Below are 16,130 nucleotides of genomic sequence, written 5' to 3'. Positions count from 1 at the left end.
GCCATTTTTCCCAGTAATCTGAGTAATTCATCCATCAATGAAAATAAGTCTTTCAGTTCTTCCTCAAAGACTGTACCTTACAGTGCAATTCTGAGTGGCCCTAGTCATTGTAAACATATATGTAAGGTCATTTGATAGTCTCTGCACCCAGAATTGATGGGGAAAAAATGCATTTTTATATGTTAAGACACAAAAATATAGATATTCCCTGGCATTTTAAAGGCTCCTCTACGTGAACCTGTAAAGATCCTTAATTGGGACAAGAAGTATTATAATAAAGACCAAAATAATTGCTTACACTTTCAAATTTTACAGGCTGTAATTTTTTTCATTTTGTCCTTCCTTCCTTTCATTCATAATAATTAATGTAAATATTTGCCTTCCCTATACTGCCCCAGTTGCCTGTTTGTAGCTCCCTTTCATCATTCTGTCAACTCATTAGAAGGCTGTCTTCCAAGATTTTTTTTCACACAGCTAGATGTCTGAGCATAATTAAACTTGATCAGTGTGACTACCACAATAGCAAGGACTGCCTGAATCAGACGTGCGCTACAGCACCTGATTAAAACCAAAACGGTAGGGTGAATGGAAGCACAAACTCCTCGTTCCAGAGCAGCAGGCAAAAGAGGATGTAGGTGAGAAGATGACATCATAGCCCAAACAGATGCAACATTTTCAAACACTTATAATTTCCTTATTTTTAAGCCATGTTCTGGAAGCTAGGTAAGGCTACTATCCCTACTTTCAGCTTAGGAGTTGTTCAGAACAACTATTTCCCTGAAAAGGAGGTAGCAACTGCAAATCATAGTCCACAGATGAAAATGGGGGGATCCAAAAGCAGACTCTACTATAATGGATTTATTAGTTAAAATTCCTGCCAGGGACTAAAGCCACATCAAAACCAAGGAGCCTGAGAGGCAAGCTCATGAAACGCATGGTGCCACCAGTAACCGTTTGACAGCACTTCTTGTTAATTAGCTCCTACCTCCTGGTGAGAATTGTGCCGTAGCTCCTATCTCATGGCAGCCACCTGGCACAGCACAGTGCTGATCCCATTAGGGACATGTAAGGCACCAAGTGCTGTACTAGCACATAGATCCCACCCGACTACACCGCTGGACCCAGAAAGTAGCATGCTACTTCATGTGAAGCTCCTTTCTGGGTCCCGGGCTCTACCCTGAAGTGCTGCAGGCAGGGTGCCTGCAGGCAAGGTGAAGGAGCTGAAGCCTGGCCCTGCCTCGTGCCTGTCAGGGAAAAAGATGCTGAAGCGTCTGTGGTTGCCATGGGAGTAGGGATGGCGAGCGCTGGGAGCAGGAGTGACTAACAGCATAGAAACTGCCTTCCTGCACAGCTACTGCAAACTACAGAAGATTTAAAAAACCCCCAACATACAGACCTCCCGCACCCTGCATTTTGAGACAAAGCAGTTTCATCTGCTACTGGTGTCATCGCTTTCTTCCAGTGTCTTGTAAGACCCTGCAGTGCAGACAGTATCTGTTCTTAACGCGGTGCTGCTTTTCTCTTCCACCGAGAGCAGAATTTTTTATGATTAGACACAGAACAGGCTGAAACTTGGGGCCTGTATTTACACATTCTTAGTACTAACGCATGTTGCATTGCAATGGGACCACATATAATAGTTAATGTTGTACCCAGCAGGATGCAAATCAAATTAGCTAACTGCTTGTATACCTGTTTTCAAAGCAAACAGAAGGAAGTGTGCTGGCAAAGTTCACACGTACCTGTAGTCTGTCGTGTCCTGGCCAAAGAGAATCCTGGCCAGTCCCTGAATTTCCACAAATAAAAGCTTACAACAGGAAAGAGGAGGAGGGAAAAACAGAAATGGGCTCTTACAGCTGTCAGAAAAGTCTAATAATTTACGCTAGTTGAGACGCAGGGAACAAATATAGATTAATAGCATTTCTTGGGATATCCAGGAATTAAAATATATTCATTCATTTTCATCAAGGCTTCCCTCTATTGGAGAGTGATTTCCTTCTGATTCCCTTCTCACACACAGAAACAGCAACAGAAACAACCCCAGGGAAGTTCAGGGAGTTACATTATATTGCTATAAACAAGAGGATAATCAGACCTCTCTACAGTTCTCACCCAGTTCTCTGACACTATGCCTTTCTCCATCGTGAACAGAGATAAGCCTCTTTAATAGGTAAAATCTGGGAGAAGGAGAGGGAGAGGATGGCCCAAGGCCAGCAGAAGTTGATAGAAAAATGTCACTAGGAGCTGAGCGAGCACACAGGAGGGGAGATGAAGCACTGGAAAGATATTTTATATGACTTGTGGGCTTAAGAAAAATCCTCAATTACTTATTGACATTGCTTCTATAATTAAACCCTTTGGCTAGACAAAACTCAAGTTTTTCTCACTTGGGAAGTCATTCAATCTACTTGGTATGTACACTCCCTCTTTGCAAACAAGCATGGTACAATACCACAGAACTGTCTCAAGACAGGATACAGCATTCTCTGATATTTCAAATTTACTTTTCTTTTCAAATATACTTTTCATCCCTACATGATCCTATGTGAGCCTTCTCACCAGAAAAATACTCCACACGACCCCAAGGAAGCAGGCTCTACTACAGCCTCTTGTAGTCCCGGAAAAAACATTTCAAAACAGTGAGAGGAAGGTCACACTCCTGAGTGATCCCATTTGTCCAAGTTTAACCCTCGTATGGCAGTCTGCTTGAGATACAGAGGACCCAGTCCTGTAAAGTCTTCCTGTTGCGTGTATTTGCTTATTATCCTCAAGAGGCCATTGGTATAATGGGGCGCTCTGCCTTGGCCAGACGCGTGCTCTGGTTATAGTGTACAGGAGCAGGAAACACCTTAATGAGCAGGACTACGGACACACAATGAAGTGAGAAAATTAATTTCTAGTCCTCTACAATAAACATGCAGAATCACAATCAAAAGGCCTATGTGTTGAATTAGCTGAAGAAGCCTATAGCTTAAAGTCCACACTCAAGGCCTGGGTGTGAACCACAGTAAAAATCTGCCAATGACCTTTATGAGAAGATCATCTGACAACATATTATGCTGAGAAAGAAAGCACTGCAGTCAACCAGATTGTATCAACTGTCCTATGACTCACAGTAAGTTTGTCCCCAACAGAGGAGAGCTCAAGAAATCCTGAAAAACAACAGAGCCACAGGAAGAATGATACCACTCTCTTCCTAAAAGAAAATGCAGAACAGTTGCATCTAGTATTAATAAAATCAGCCAATAACTTCATCAGGGCAAAGTACGTACCAAATCAGTTAAAAGATACTACTATATGCTCAGTTGCAGCAGGACTGTACTCCACCCTGGCCATCTCTCTAGCTCTCATCCCATCTCTAGGCTCTCAAAAGACTTTGGGAAGCGTTAACTATGGAATTTCAACCACAGGTGGCATCAGCCACTACCTCAGCTGCTTTACTTACAAGCCTGTGTCACTGCACAGCAAGGACACAAACCCAGAGGCCACACATGCTCTGTCAAACAAGATGATGGTTGGCAATACTGTAGCTCCAACCATTTCTTGCCTTCAACAGGAACATGGTGGTAGGAAATGAGCCTCCTCTTGCAGAGCTGCCACAGAGCCGTGGTGAGGAGTGACAGAGGTGATAGCCTACTGGTGTTAAATAGACAGATAAGAGAAAAGATGGAAAATGAGACTTGAAGAAAAGAGGAGGATGCATGCAGCAGAGGGCTGAGGGAGAAAGTTAAGAGAACTGAAGAGTGAGGTGAACAGACAGACTATATTGAGCAAATTTTTATCAGGACAATAGAAAACTGATACTGAACAATACATTCCCCTTGGAAATGTAACTTTCCAAGTTAATTGCGTTAAAGGTCATGGGACCGTAGAGTGTAACGTTTTCCAGGAATACTTTCACTAGCAATCTTCATGGTGCCAGAGGGGTGACAAAAAGAATAGTATGAAAATATAAATTTAAATGTTGACATTTCTCTTTCACCCACTGTACTGACAAGGAGATTACATTAGGCAATAGGGAAGATGCTGAAGCTACTCTAGACTAGAATAATATTTTCTTCTCATTTGTACAGATACAAATTAGGAGAGAAATTAGATAAGGAGATAAGCTAGTAAGGGTATCCATTTCCATATGTGCTTATTTGTGTGTAATATATGCAATGTCCTTCCCCTCCGGTTTGCTATTTTAGTTTCAAGTGAGCGTAGTCTCTCGCCTAGTACCTCAGTGAATCATACGTCCTTGTGCTTGCAGAGGCAAATACATCTAAATACATTTTAGAAGATCGCTTCTTTCCACCAACTCTGGAGAACAGTACACAGATCCATCACCACTTAACACGCAAACTCCATAGTTAGGAGAACTGCGCAGAGCAACATCAAGCTCGTGGCTGGTTTTGGTCTCTATTTCAGTGAGTTTGTCAGCAGCAGAGCCTGTAACTCAAGCAAGCGATTTTCACACAGCTGGAATTGGCCATTATGTTCGAATGCACTTATCTGGACACTGAACAAGTGTTTGTTTCCTGGAATAACCACTTACGGAGCATCCAGATTAGAAAGTACAAACATATTGGCTAAACTGAATTAGAGGCAGTCAGTCACCCCAAATTAACCACTCAAGTGAAGATATTTCCAAATACAGCAGCAACAACTGAGTATCACACAAATGGGATAGCCTCATATTTAAAACACAGGACTGAGAGCTATCAGATCTTAGTTTCCCCTCCTACTTCTGCTGCTTGTCTTTTCCTCTTGATCTTGAGTAAATTATTTATTGTCAAGATTTACATTTCCCCAGATTCAAAAAGATGCAGTTAGACTCCCTGGCTTTACAGAGCAGTGTTGCAATAATTAATTCATTATTCTTTGCAGAGCACCCTAAAATTATTAGATGCTGCTGCAGAAATGCATATTATTAGTGCTATTATATTCCACTAGCAATTCCCAAAATAACTCTATCTTGGATGGATTTATAGTATTCTAAATTAAAGTCAGTGGTACCTTGAGTCTTGAACCACCACCTTTTCATGGCGGTGTAAAATGAAGGAAGGAAAATAATCCAGTTGTGATCACAGAATCATAGAATGGTTTGGGTTGGAAGGGACCTTAAAGATCATCTAGTTCCAACCCCCCTCCCATGGGCACGGACACCTTCCGCTAGATCAGGTTGCTCAAAGCCCCATCCAGCCTGGCCTTGAACACTTCCAGGGATGGGGCATCCACAACTTCTCTGGGCAACCTGTTCCAGTGTCTCACCACCCTCACAGTAAAGAATTTCTTCCACAGTTTCTATTTGCACTATTCTACCCCCATCATTTCTTTCAGTACTATATTATACACACATTAACCAAAACGACAGCAAGCATGTGGAAGGAAAGACCATTCTAGTAAGCTCAACAGTGAAAGGCAAAGGGCCATTGTAAATTCTGCAAGTGAAACCAATGGGCTAGCTCAAGCCCCACTATAAATGGTGACGTGACCAATACCATATGCTTCTTTAGAAAAATAGTAAAGAAGAATCTTTTAACTGGCTTTTTCAAAGCTCAGCAAGTTCTGGACTCAACGGTTGGAAAAATGGCCTTCTTTTAAATTACGTTGTTTGCATAAGGCTAAGAGGTCTCTCTGACACTCAATCAATTGGATCCATTTGCTCATGTGAAGGCAAACATAACCATATCTGTCACTGGAATTGCTTTTGCTGCAAGTGCAGACTGGACAGCGGTATACAGAAATGACCAGTCAGATGTTTACTAGTCCAGGCTGTATCTCTGCTCAAATGCATTTTCAAGATAGCTATATCAACAAATTAGGGGTACAATTACAGATTCCTGTCTCAAACAACTAACTTTGAATAAGACTGCATATGAATCGGGGTGAAAAGTGATGATAGGTAACTTGGTACATTATCATATTTGTCTAATCAGAATGACAGGATGAATTAAATTTTTGTTATCTGTGGGAGCACCAGTTTTGAGGGAAACTCTTCTTACAAAGTGCCATTTTACTTAACAACATTGTAAGAGGTGTATTCTATAGCATATCAATGCAACACAGTTAATACCTCTAAAAGCCCCATTACCTGTTGGTCATCTGGAGTCCATATTCCACAGGTGATCTGACTCTCCAAGTTTATTTCTGAAGACCAGTGTCTTTGTCCGCTGACTGAACCAACCAGCACAAATCCATCTCTATAGGAGATAAGTGCTTGAGTCCCATCATGGCTCCATGTAAAGTCGCTTACCTTAACACAGCAAAGACAAGAAAATAGATATATGGCCCATGTAGGAATTTTTTGTTGTTTTAATAAAAGGTAGCACTGCACAGAACTAGACAGGGCAACTATTAGCCCAGTTGTAGCTCTGATGTCACAGCTATTGGATAAAGCAACCGTCCTTGCAAAGTCTCTATGTGACAATTCTTGCATATTCCTTCCAATAAAGAAATGTTTCATTTTCTCCTGTGCTTTTCAAAAGGTATAAAGCACCATTCATTGTCCTCTTCGTTTTGCCTCTGAGGACTCGATCACTCTCAACTGCAGAGAAAACATGCATACCAACCTGTGCCCCACGATCATTCACAAGCTCCACAGACCATCTGCCTTCGTATTGTATCCAAACAAATATTCCTCCATCTGCATCGCAGGTTGCTAATTTCTGGAATGGTTCATTCCATCTCACCAGCACAACCTTAAAAGATTACAAACAAAAACAGCATTACCAAAACTGTGTGTTGTGTTAACAACTATTTAACAAGAACCAGTTAAACAATACTGCAAAATAAACATCACCGCATTTAAATCCTAAAGAAGATGTACAAAACAGCAATTTTCAGCACAGCATTAGGCGCCTCTCAAGAACAGCTGGAATCGTTTTGTCATGGCCGTCAGGAAATGCACAATCTCTCACCGTCAGGCCTTTTTGGAAGTCATCGCATGCTTTCAATAAAATGATACTGTACACTGGAATGCAGAACTTCATTAAAGAAACAGCAAACAGGAGGCCCTGTACAGACGATCCAACACTCCTTCAGATGATTTTCCCCACCATCATCTCAGAGACTGTCAGACTCTATGTCAAATCATCACCTTTTGCTGACTTCAAATGAAGTTGCATGCACCGGTATCAGATTGAATTTGAATACTCATATCAATAGTGACATGAAAAAAAATTTGAGAGTCCCAAATTATTAAACTAGAAATTTCATTGAAAAGTTGCTTTGCTACTGAGTGCAGAAGGAATACACAGCAGTTTTAGGCTCTTCTCTCCGCATTAGAGCTATCTGGGCTTTTCTGGAGAATCTAATCAAGTCTAAACCTACCAAATTGCTCTCTCAAATTAATATCAATTAACAAATACAGTATCTCTTGAGACCTCAGCATAGAACTGAAAAAAACATGTCATCCTAGTGCTTGAAGCAGAAATTAGCTGTAAAACCATTTACCTTCTGTCAGTGACTTTTTCTTAAAAACTTTTTTCCAAATTAGTTTTACTTCAAAAACGTGCAGATATATATGGGACGCTTACATTCATACACAAGGAGACTCCCCCCAGTTACTTTACAGAGACACGGCATATACAAAGAGAACATATATTAAATAGTCAGTCAGTAGGGTGTTATTTTAACTAAATGGGCATCCAGCTCTAATGATGCTTTTTCATAAATCTAAATAGATAATTAATCATTTAAAAGAGTCAGAAAGAGATTTTCCTGAAATATGTTTTGCTGTTTACAGAGATGGACTCATGCTCCTAAAGATCCCAGTCCTAAGATGAGGTCTAAGCAGACAGACCTACCTCGCTTCACAACAAAATCAGCAGTCATTTTCAGAATCAGGATATAAATATGCATACCCGACACCTAAACTTGACAGCTGTAAAAAGATGATCTTGCACTTATTTAGCTAGTGCTATATTTATTCACACTGTCAAGGGTCAGAACTTCAGAACGTGAACATCAGTGGAGCTTGCCAGCCTGAGGCATCAACCCTTGAACGATTCAACAGCTAAAAGAAAACTGTTTCTTCGTGCATACATGAAGATTATGGGGAGAAGCAAGCATGACAAACCACCCCTCTGTTGTTAAGCAGCTAAGAAGAATCCCACTGAGATTTTGCAGAAAAACACTTGCTTCTGCTTGATTATAACCTTGCAGCTGCACTCCAAGTCACAAGGCCTGTCTCCAGTCGGGCGGATCATATCATGCCGCTAGATGGATTATATCAGTCACTGCTTTTTTTTTTTTTTTTGGAAGAGCAGTAAATAAAATATTCCAACATATTAATACAAGCAGCTGTACTTTGGTAGAAGTTTCACTCTGTCCCTTCCATCTAAACAAGAATAGCACAGATTTTTCAAAATCTTGTTTTCTATTTGGTGTAACTCCCATGCACAAAACTATCATTTCATTCACCCTGAGGCAAAAACGCAACAATGACATAACTGTACTTGCCAGTAATGCCTAACAGTATTATGAAAGAAGTGAAGAAAACCCCATACGTAACACAAGGATAACACTGAAAAATATTCATCCCAACCTTTAAGGTTGGGAGCCACTAAGGCTAACAATGAGTATTAATAGAGCGGAAGGTACTTATCACCACTGAAAATCAGACCTTTAATGCGTAGACAGTGCCCGTGTTGGACATTTCGTAGATCATACAGAATAAATCGCTAGAGAAAATTTAGGAACGCAAGATAAAAATAATAGTTCAAATAACATGTTTTTTAACTAACACCATCAAAGGTGCTACTATCTGTCTTAAAATTGCCCTGTTTTGTCTGGCAAAGATTTGAGACAAGCATATGATTTTATAAATTAGACATACCAGCTGACTTAATGATACGAATTATGGGCAAAGTGACAACAGGTCTGGTTTGTCTGTTTTCTATTTTAAATAGGAATCTTCTTAAAACTTGAAGATACCTTTTGATTCAAATTCTGTACAAACTGTCTTTTCTTTGGATTTGATGAAACATCCAAGGGTACATTTGAATGTAAACAAGATTAACCACAGCATCCCTCCCTCTGTCCCAATTAGATACAAATTAGTAACTTCCAAAATAAACTTACTGCTTTATAGTCACAAATGAAAGTGAGACAATGATTTTATATGCCTTCTGATAACATGCTTATAAGGAAGCAAGTTTGTAATTTGAAAATTCAACTTCTTTAAACACAAAGTAAATGTTATCATTTTATGAGGTCATTTTAAAGATGCTTCCATCATTTACATTTAACATCCAACTACAGGTGCTGAGTCCACAACTGCTTTGAATATTTCCAATTTAATTTTATTTCATTTTTCATAATATACTGAAGAAGAGATAAAGAAAGGAAGAAGTATTGCCCTAAGAATTAAAATTACTTTTGGCTATTATGTTGGCTAAAATGTAAAGCATATGAAAACATGCCCCATTGATAGCACACTTAAATAAGGCATAAGCTTGAATCACCGCTCTGCAAAGAGGAATTTTATTGCTAACCCATAGTTACTTTCACTAACAGCTTCAACTCACAGGGGATCCATTTTTACTTCTGCCTTTATGGTTCTCTGCTTCCTACTTAGCATCTTCACACAGGTACTGAAGGACTAAACTGTTTTATGCTGTATTGAAAGAACAGAAATGTTGGTGTGCCAAAGAAAGTCGTCTGTGGACTATTCATGTTCCACACAGCCATTGTATATTGCCTAATTATCTGGTTTGTTTGTTGTTTGTGTTTTTTTTAAATACTATAAAAATCGCAAATCTACTCTAGAAAAAATTTGTATCACAGACATTAATCAGCTTCTAAACTGATATCTCACACAGGAAATGATCTCCCATGAATAAAACTTCAAGGAAATCCTGGCCTAATATATTAAGTACAATGTAAAGGCCAATATATTGCCCCCAAACAGCATGCTTTCCATGAACTTCAATGAGCTTTTGAATCAGAGTCTTATGTTTTCTTTTAGCTCCTTTTTATACGATGCGTAGTGGTGAAAAATTTGTTTCAAAAGCGGAACATTCAGCATCTTCAATAGCTCTGTTTTAATTGTCAACTTGATTTTCAGGAATTAAATTTAATTAATCCTAAAGGTGCTAGAAACTCTCCCCAAGAACTGACTGCATAGTATAATGCTGTAAACACAGTAGAATCAGCAAAAAATAAAACCTTTAAAAACTATTTTCATGACAAATTAAGGGTATGTGAGGATTTGTTACCCTCAATGTTAAAAAACTTGTTTACATATAAAATTTGAAGGGAAAATGTTGTTAACATTTTGGGAGAGGAACCCGTGCATTCCCTTCCAGTACTACGGACTAATAAAGAAATAAATAATGGATAACATTTCTCAATTAAAAATATTGTGCAAACATAAATTATAGTTTATGAACCTCAGTTATTTCCCCGTACTTCTCATCTTCACAGATGCTCCACTTGGAAAAGGCCTTGTCTTGTGGCAAAGGAAACCTCTGTATTATTCTAATTGAAAAAACAACAGACAATAATTTTTTTTTTTTTAAGATCACTTAAATTATGCTTTAAAATTTCCATTTTCATCCACTCTAATGCTCTTTGGTCCACTACTGCAAATAAAAAACCAAAGTCCAATCAGTCCCTGGCCCGAAAGATCATCAAGTTTCTTAGAAAGACACTGCCACAGAAAGAGCATCATGCAGCTAGCAATGTTATTATTTGTTAAAATCTTAGACAAGAAATTTTGAGTAACTGCAATTTTTGGAGTAGCAAATATGTGATTTATAGTAAATGTGACCTCTTCCCAACAGAAGCCAGGTTTGGTGATTTAAATTCCATACGTGCTATTGACACTTTTATTAATTTTTTCACATTTTCTAACACAATACAAGACCGCTAAAATCCAAAGCTTTTGTTATTCCTAATTTCATTAGTTTTTGAAGGAGATGACTGAAAATATGATACCCATCAATCTTCCAAGAGCAGAAGTCCTTCATCTAGAATACCATACAACAGTCATTACTGAAATCTTATCTCTGTAGTCCCTAAAACACACGGTACATAATTGCTATACAGGCAAGGGACAAACATCTAGAAAAAATAAACAAGTAAATAACTAGGACAATTAGTTCCTAGAGTTCCTTACCAAATTTAGATAGATTTTATTATTGATACACTGTAGTGAGTCACAGTGAGTCATTTCTTTTAATCTCTGATCCTCCATGCATTTTACTGGGGAGCAGGCATATGCTCTAAAGATAGAGGTCTTCTCCAGCATTCATTTTCACGTATGCTATGAAGATCTGCTTGCAGATGGACTATCGCAGCAATAGAGAGTAGAGAATACGTGATGGCAAATATTTAATTACAGCACAATTTGCTACACCTGGAGAGCCACGTTCCTTTATCTGGCATGAGCATTTCTGAAACTACAAGTGAACTAGGCATCTCTGGCAGGGTGCACAGGATGTCATGCATTAGAACTGCACTGAGCATACACAATACTAAACATTCCATGGAATTGCTGGCCTTTTTTCCCCCCTAATAAATCATGCTACGTTTCTAATGCTATTGAAAGTGCTGATATGAATCCACCTTCCAAGCAGCGACGGCAAAAGACCTAACTGTTCCTAGGACAGAAATAGAAAAACTAAGAAAGGAGATTAAGCTATTGCCTACAGTAGCAGAGTACAGGACTCAGTCTATCTGAAGGCTTCTTCCAATCCTGTGCTTTTAGGAAAGTACTTAAGTCTTTAAAGGAACATATAAGGGTTGAAACAAAGCACTGGAAAAGGGAACTGGACAATCTACCTAGGATCACTGAGCATCACCTATTTGCTGTATCGAGTAATCCTATTATGCAATCCCCTGATAAACAGATTGACCTTCACTCATGGTTACAAGTATAGAGAAATCCGTGCATATAGTACGTGCAGCACACTGGCACACATTATGGTTTATTAATGGCAACAAAGATGAAAAGATGGGTAAGTATATCTATCAAAGGAAAAATACGAGTGTACAGTAGGGAACAGAAATGAAACATAAAAGTAAAGGGACCAGAGAAACCAATAACCACCTTTATTTGCTAATACAGTTCAGTGTCTCTCTCTACATAATATATAGAGATATAGATATACATGTATAATGTGTATATACAGTACATAAATATAACATGGGTGCGTGCAGGAACACACATCCCTATTAAATCCTTGAGGAAACTGTGCTAACTTTGTACATTTGTTGACTTGAAGTTAGTTAACTACACCATATTTTTATAACTAAAATGTAATTTGAAAGTGACAACAGGTGCCCAGAATAAGCAGTAGGGTTGCAGTTAACAAGCTGATGCTTCTCACTATACTTCACCTATAACCAATGCTTGGTTCTAAACAGTTCTGCATATGTTTAGTTCAATGAAATGTAAACTATTTTTTAAACATTCGAATTTTTAAAATAAACGCTATTCAAGTTTCTCTCTCCTAATTTCTCATGCTGCAAACATGCTGCAAACAGATTGTTTGCAATTGTTCTTACTGTCATCTTCACTTATGACCTTCATTTCTTGCCATGACAATAATGTCAGGATAATTCTCTCTATTCGAACTAATTCAATCACGCAGACAAAGAGCATCGCGTAAGTATTTTTCCTACTAATAACACTAGACAAAAAATCAGCAGACATGGTAGACAGCTAGTTTGCCTCTCCTGGGGTGGCACACCCATCTTCCTATCCTACTTGTCTTATATTGCATGCTTTAATGATACACTCCCTGTCTCTCCCACATCCGCGGAGCTTTGACTTTTTGTTTCCAGTGACATTACACCCGGGTGGAAGTGCTTCGTTTACATATGGAGCTGTCAGTTTCCAAGGTACGATATCCATCAAGGAATTATTATTAAGAAGAAACTACTACTATTAATAACAAACATTGTGCTGCAGCTAAAGAATGGCAAATTTATAACAGTCAGTGTCTACATTTCTTGAGAAAAACTGCCAACTCACAATAGGGTCTGCATGTTACATAGTGGGTAAATGAACGGTGAATGAGTTCTTGGAGACAGAAGACACCATCCAAATTCTTCATGTTTCTTTAGTCTAAATAATAAGAAAATGAACCCTCTTCCTGGAAGGACTGGCGTAGCCTCCAGATATCTCAGGGGTGGATGTCCTTTAATAACCCTTACCCCTGCTGCGGGAGAAGCTGTGGTCAGTGGTGATGTGTGCTGATGGCATGGCAGCTGCTCACAGCCCCTGGGGGGTTTGGTTGCTGCTGCGGGCAGTGCTTTCCACTGCCACTCATACATTAGAGGTCTGCTGCTTTATCCCAGGATCCTACTTTTTCCTTGAAAAAAGTGTATTACTCTGCCAGCAGCTGTCATCTTGCTTTTTCTGCTCTTTGAAAAGGAGCTTCAATTTCTATATATACTATTTAAACAAATATAACAACATTCTTGTGAGAGATGATATAAAAGCTACTAACTATGGGGTTTTAAAAATACAAAAAAATCCATGCAAGGACCAAATTTGAACAGCCTTTTTTTTTTTTTTTTAAACTGGAAATCTGATTTCATGGTATAACATTATCAATAAGCTAAGCATGACATCTGTGTCAGCTGGGGACCTAACCTTGTGCTAACTGAAATCAGAGGTAAGGTTGGACCAGCAATAAGGTGGTGACCTTAACGGACCTGAAAGGTGCAGGTCCAACTCTGTACCTTCTTCTGATCACAGACTTCTCTGTGGCCTTCATGTGAAAACCTACTCCAAAGCAACTACATCCCTAACTCAAACACCTCAGGTAAGGGTCTAAAGGTAAGTACAATGTAGGGATACATTAGAAGCTCTGTGCCATTTTCTTCAATATGCTTGCTCTAATTTTTTTGCCCTTTCTCCTTGGCGTTTGTTTTCATAATGCTCAGAGCATGCATCAGGCTGACAAAGACTCAGATCACCTGCTCAGCTGCAGAAAGAGAAAAGGTCAGGTAGCAGCAGTGCAGTTTACCAGCAGTATCCTTCTGAGTAGGCAGAGGGGAGGCAATCATTCACCCAGCACTCACTCGCTCCCCGTGTGAGCGTCTGGTGCCCTCTGCAAGTAATAGTGTGGTTGCTCACCCCCTGGGAAGAGTGTTGATGCTCCCCAGCAAGTTTTGTCTATTTGCTTCACAGATGAACGTCACATATGCCTATTTTTAAAAGATATCTTGGGGTTGGCATCCAACACACCACATATACCTATTTTTGAAAGGTATCATATGGTTGGCATCCAATCCCCAATGGAAGGCAGTCTGACCTTTAAAAGCTCTAGGGATGATTTTGGCAAATAGGCAACTGCAAGAAATACTTGTTTTGATAGCTACTTTGAGGAGGGAATGTACTTAGTGTGAGTAAGATGTCATCTTAAAAATACCTAGACTGTCAACATCTCACTGAATACATTTAGGAGCCTTGATAGTAAACTGCTAAGATGAGGACTCAGAAAGGCTCTAAAGCTTTACAAATCTCCTTACGTTCCTTAAGTCATACACTTCATTTTAAGAAATACACCCCCAAAGTCTATTATCCCAAGGATTTGCCACATAACCATTTCATATGTTCACAGAACACAAAATATGCCATGTGATCACCTACCTTAGAGGAAAGCATCCTCAATACCCATCACAGGTACCAAACAAGAAGCGTTACGCTCCTACGAATGAAGTGGCTCACGGCCAGTTCCAAAGGAATTACTCTTTTCACTTTGGAATCACCACATTTAATCGTGGCTTCAAAGAACTACAGTTGCAGAGGACATCTAAAAAAAACCAACAGAAATTAGCTGTATCCAAGGTATACCCAATAAATGTGTTTGGGCAGCTGAGGATCTTTGATGGGTCACTTGTCAGAACTGGAAGTTGCATGCGAGAAACAGAAATGACAGGCAATATGAACCTAACATGGATGACAAGATGTTGGTATCTGGCTACCAGTTCTCATTTGAATAAGTTTCTTAACTATTCCTTCAAGGGCTATTGAAGAAAATAGTTGGGTATAATCTGAAGGAAAAGAATTAAGGCATGAAAAGCTTGAAGGCCTGAAGTCAATCACCCATATGCACGAGATATCTGCACACTATGTTTGTGGAAGGGAAACGGGTGGAGGTCTGCTCATCTCACATCTCCCAGACAACAGAGTGACAGTGATAAGGTGTATGGTCTGCTTTTGACTCCCTTACCTGCACAAGGATGCTCAAGTCCCAAAAGCTCTTTCACAGAAAAGGTAACTGTTTCCACAGAGAAATCTTTTTTAGAGTTATGCCATGCTCACTTCCAGTGAGGGAAACTCTTTTATAGCATCTACATTACTACCATTGTCTCCTATCAATGGTCTTCCTGTCCTTAAGCATTCCTGCAAGATACTTCTGTTTAACTGCCCATACATACTCCCTAGAAGTGCAGAGGCAAGCCCAAGTTCACTAAAAATAAATCAAAACTGAATGTTGATAAGGATAAGCAAAGGATAAAATAGCACTTTCATCATCTTCCTTTATAAGAAGAAAGATTTTGCTTTGTTCTAGTTTCCGTACAGACAAAAACACCATAATAAAGAAAGGAGAGACGACTATTCTAGCTAAAGATGAACAATCGTTTTGCTTTAAGATCAAAATACCCAGAGCAAAATAGTCCCCCCTCTCTCTAGCAAATCACTGATGAGCACCATTAGGAAAGGTCCATTGCTGTTAAAACCAAGACACATGCAATAACTGTGCAGAGCTAGCACAGTTCGAGGGTTCAAGCTTGGGTTCGAGCATCTACGGTCAAATATTTTCCCACAAGAAAAGAAGCACCAGATTTAAAATTCTCTGGTATTTAGCCTACATTAAATTAAAAGTACCTGAGCCTAATGCTCATTTCACTATGGTCTGACAAAATTACATTACAGATGGTATAAATCAGGACCATTTTACAACCTCCACATTTACATTCACTTTTGGGCTGTGTAAAAGCAGCTCAGTGTAAATGAACCTCAAGCTTTAAAAACAAGAATAACACTCACTGCCATCCACCTATGCATCATCACCATATATGAATTCAGAGACCATGTGCATCTTTGTTAGAAGTTCCAAGGAGAGGGGGGAAAAAAACAACCACAACACTGCACGTAAGACAGATTTAAAATTCTTTCTGTCTTT

General features: G+C 39.3%; 1 protein-coding gene across 3 annotated transcripts in view; it reads right to left on the bottom strand.

Annotated features, from left to right (window-relative positions):
- The window catches only part of TULP4 (TUB like protein 4), a 124,621-nt gene that overhangs the window by 44,636 nt on the left and 63,855 nt on the right, over positions 1-16,130 (bottom strand). For all 3 annotated transcript variants that reach the window (XM_050894467.1, XM_050894469.1, XM_050894468.1), the window contains exons 2-3: positions 6,555-6,683; positions 6,077-6,238 (exon numbers count right to left, since the gene is read on the bottom strand). In XM_050894467.1, coding sequence (XP_050750424.1) covers positions 6,077-6,238; positions 6,555-6,683 — 291 coding nt within the window. The remainder of the gene's footprint in view (positions 1-6,076; positions 6,239-6,554; positions 6,684-16,130) is intronic.

The sequence above is a fragment of the Gymnogyps californianus genome, chromosome 3 (assembly GCF_018139145.2).
Source record: "Gymnogyps californianus isolate 813 chromosome 3, ASM1813914v2, whole genome shotgun sequence".
NCBI classification, from domain to species: Eukaryota; Metazoa; Chordata; class Aves; order Accipitriformes; family Cathartidae; genus Gymnogyps; species Gymnogyps californianus.
Note: the sequence above shows the minus strand (reverse complement) of the source record. Positions and strands in the feature narration are given on the sequence as shown.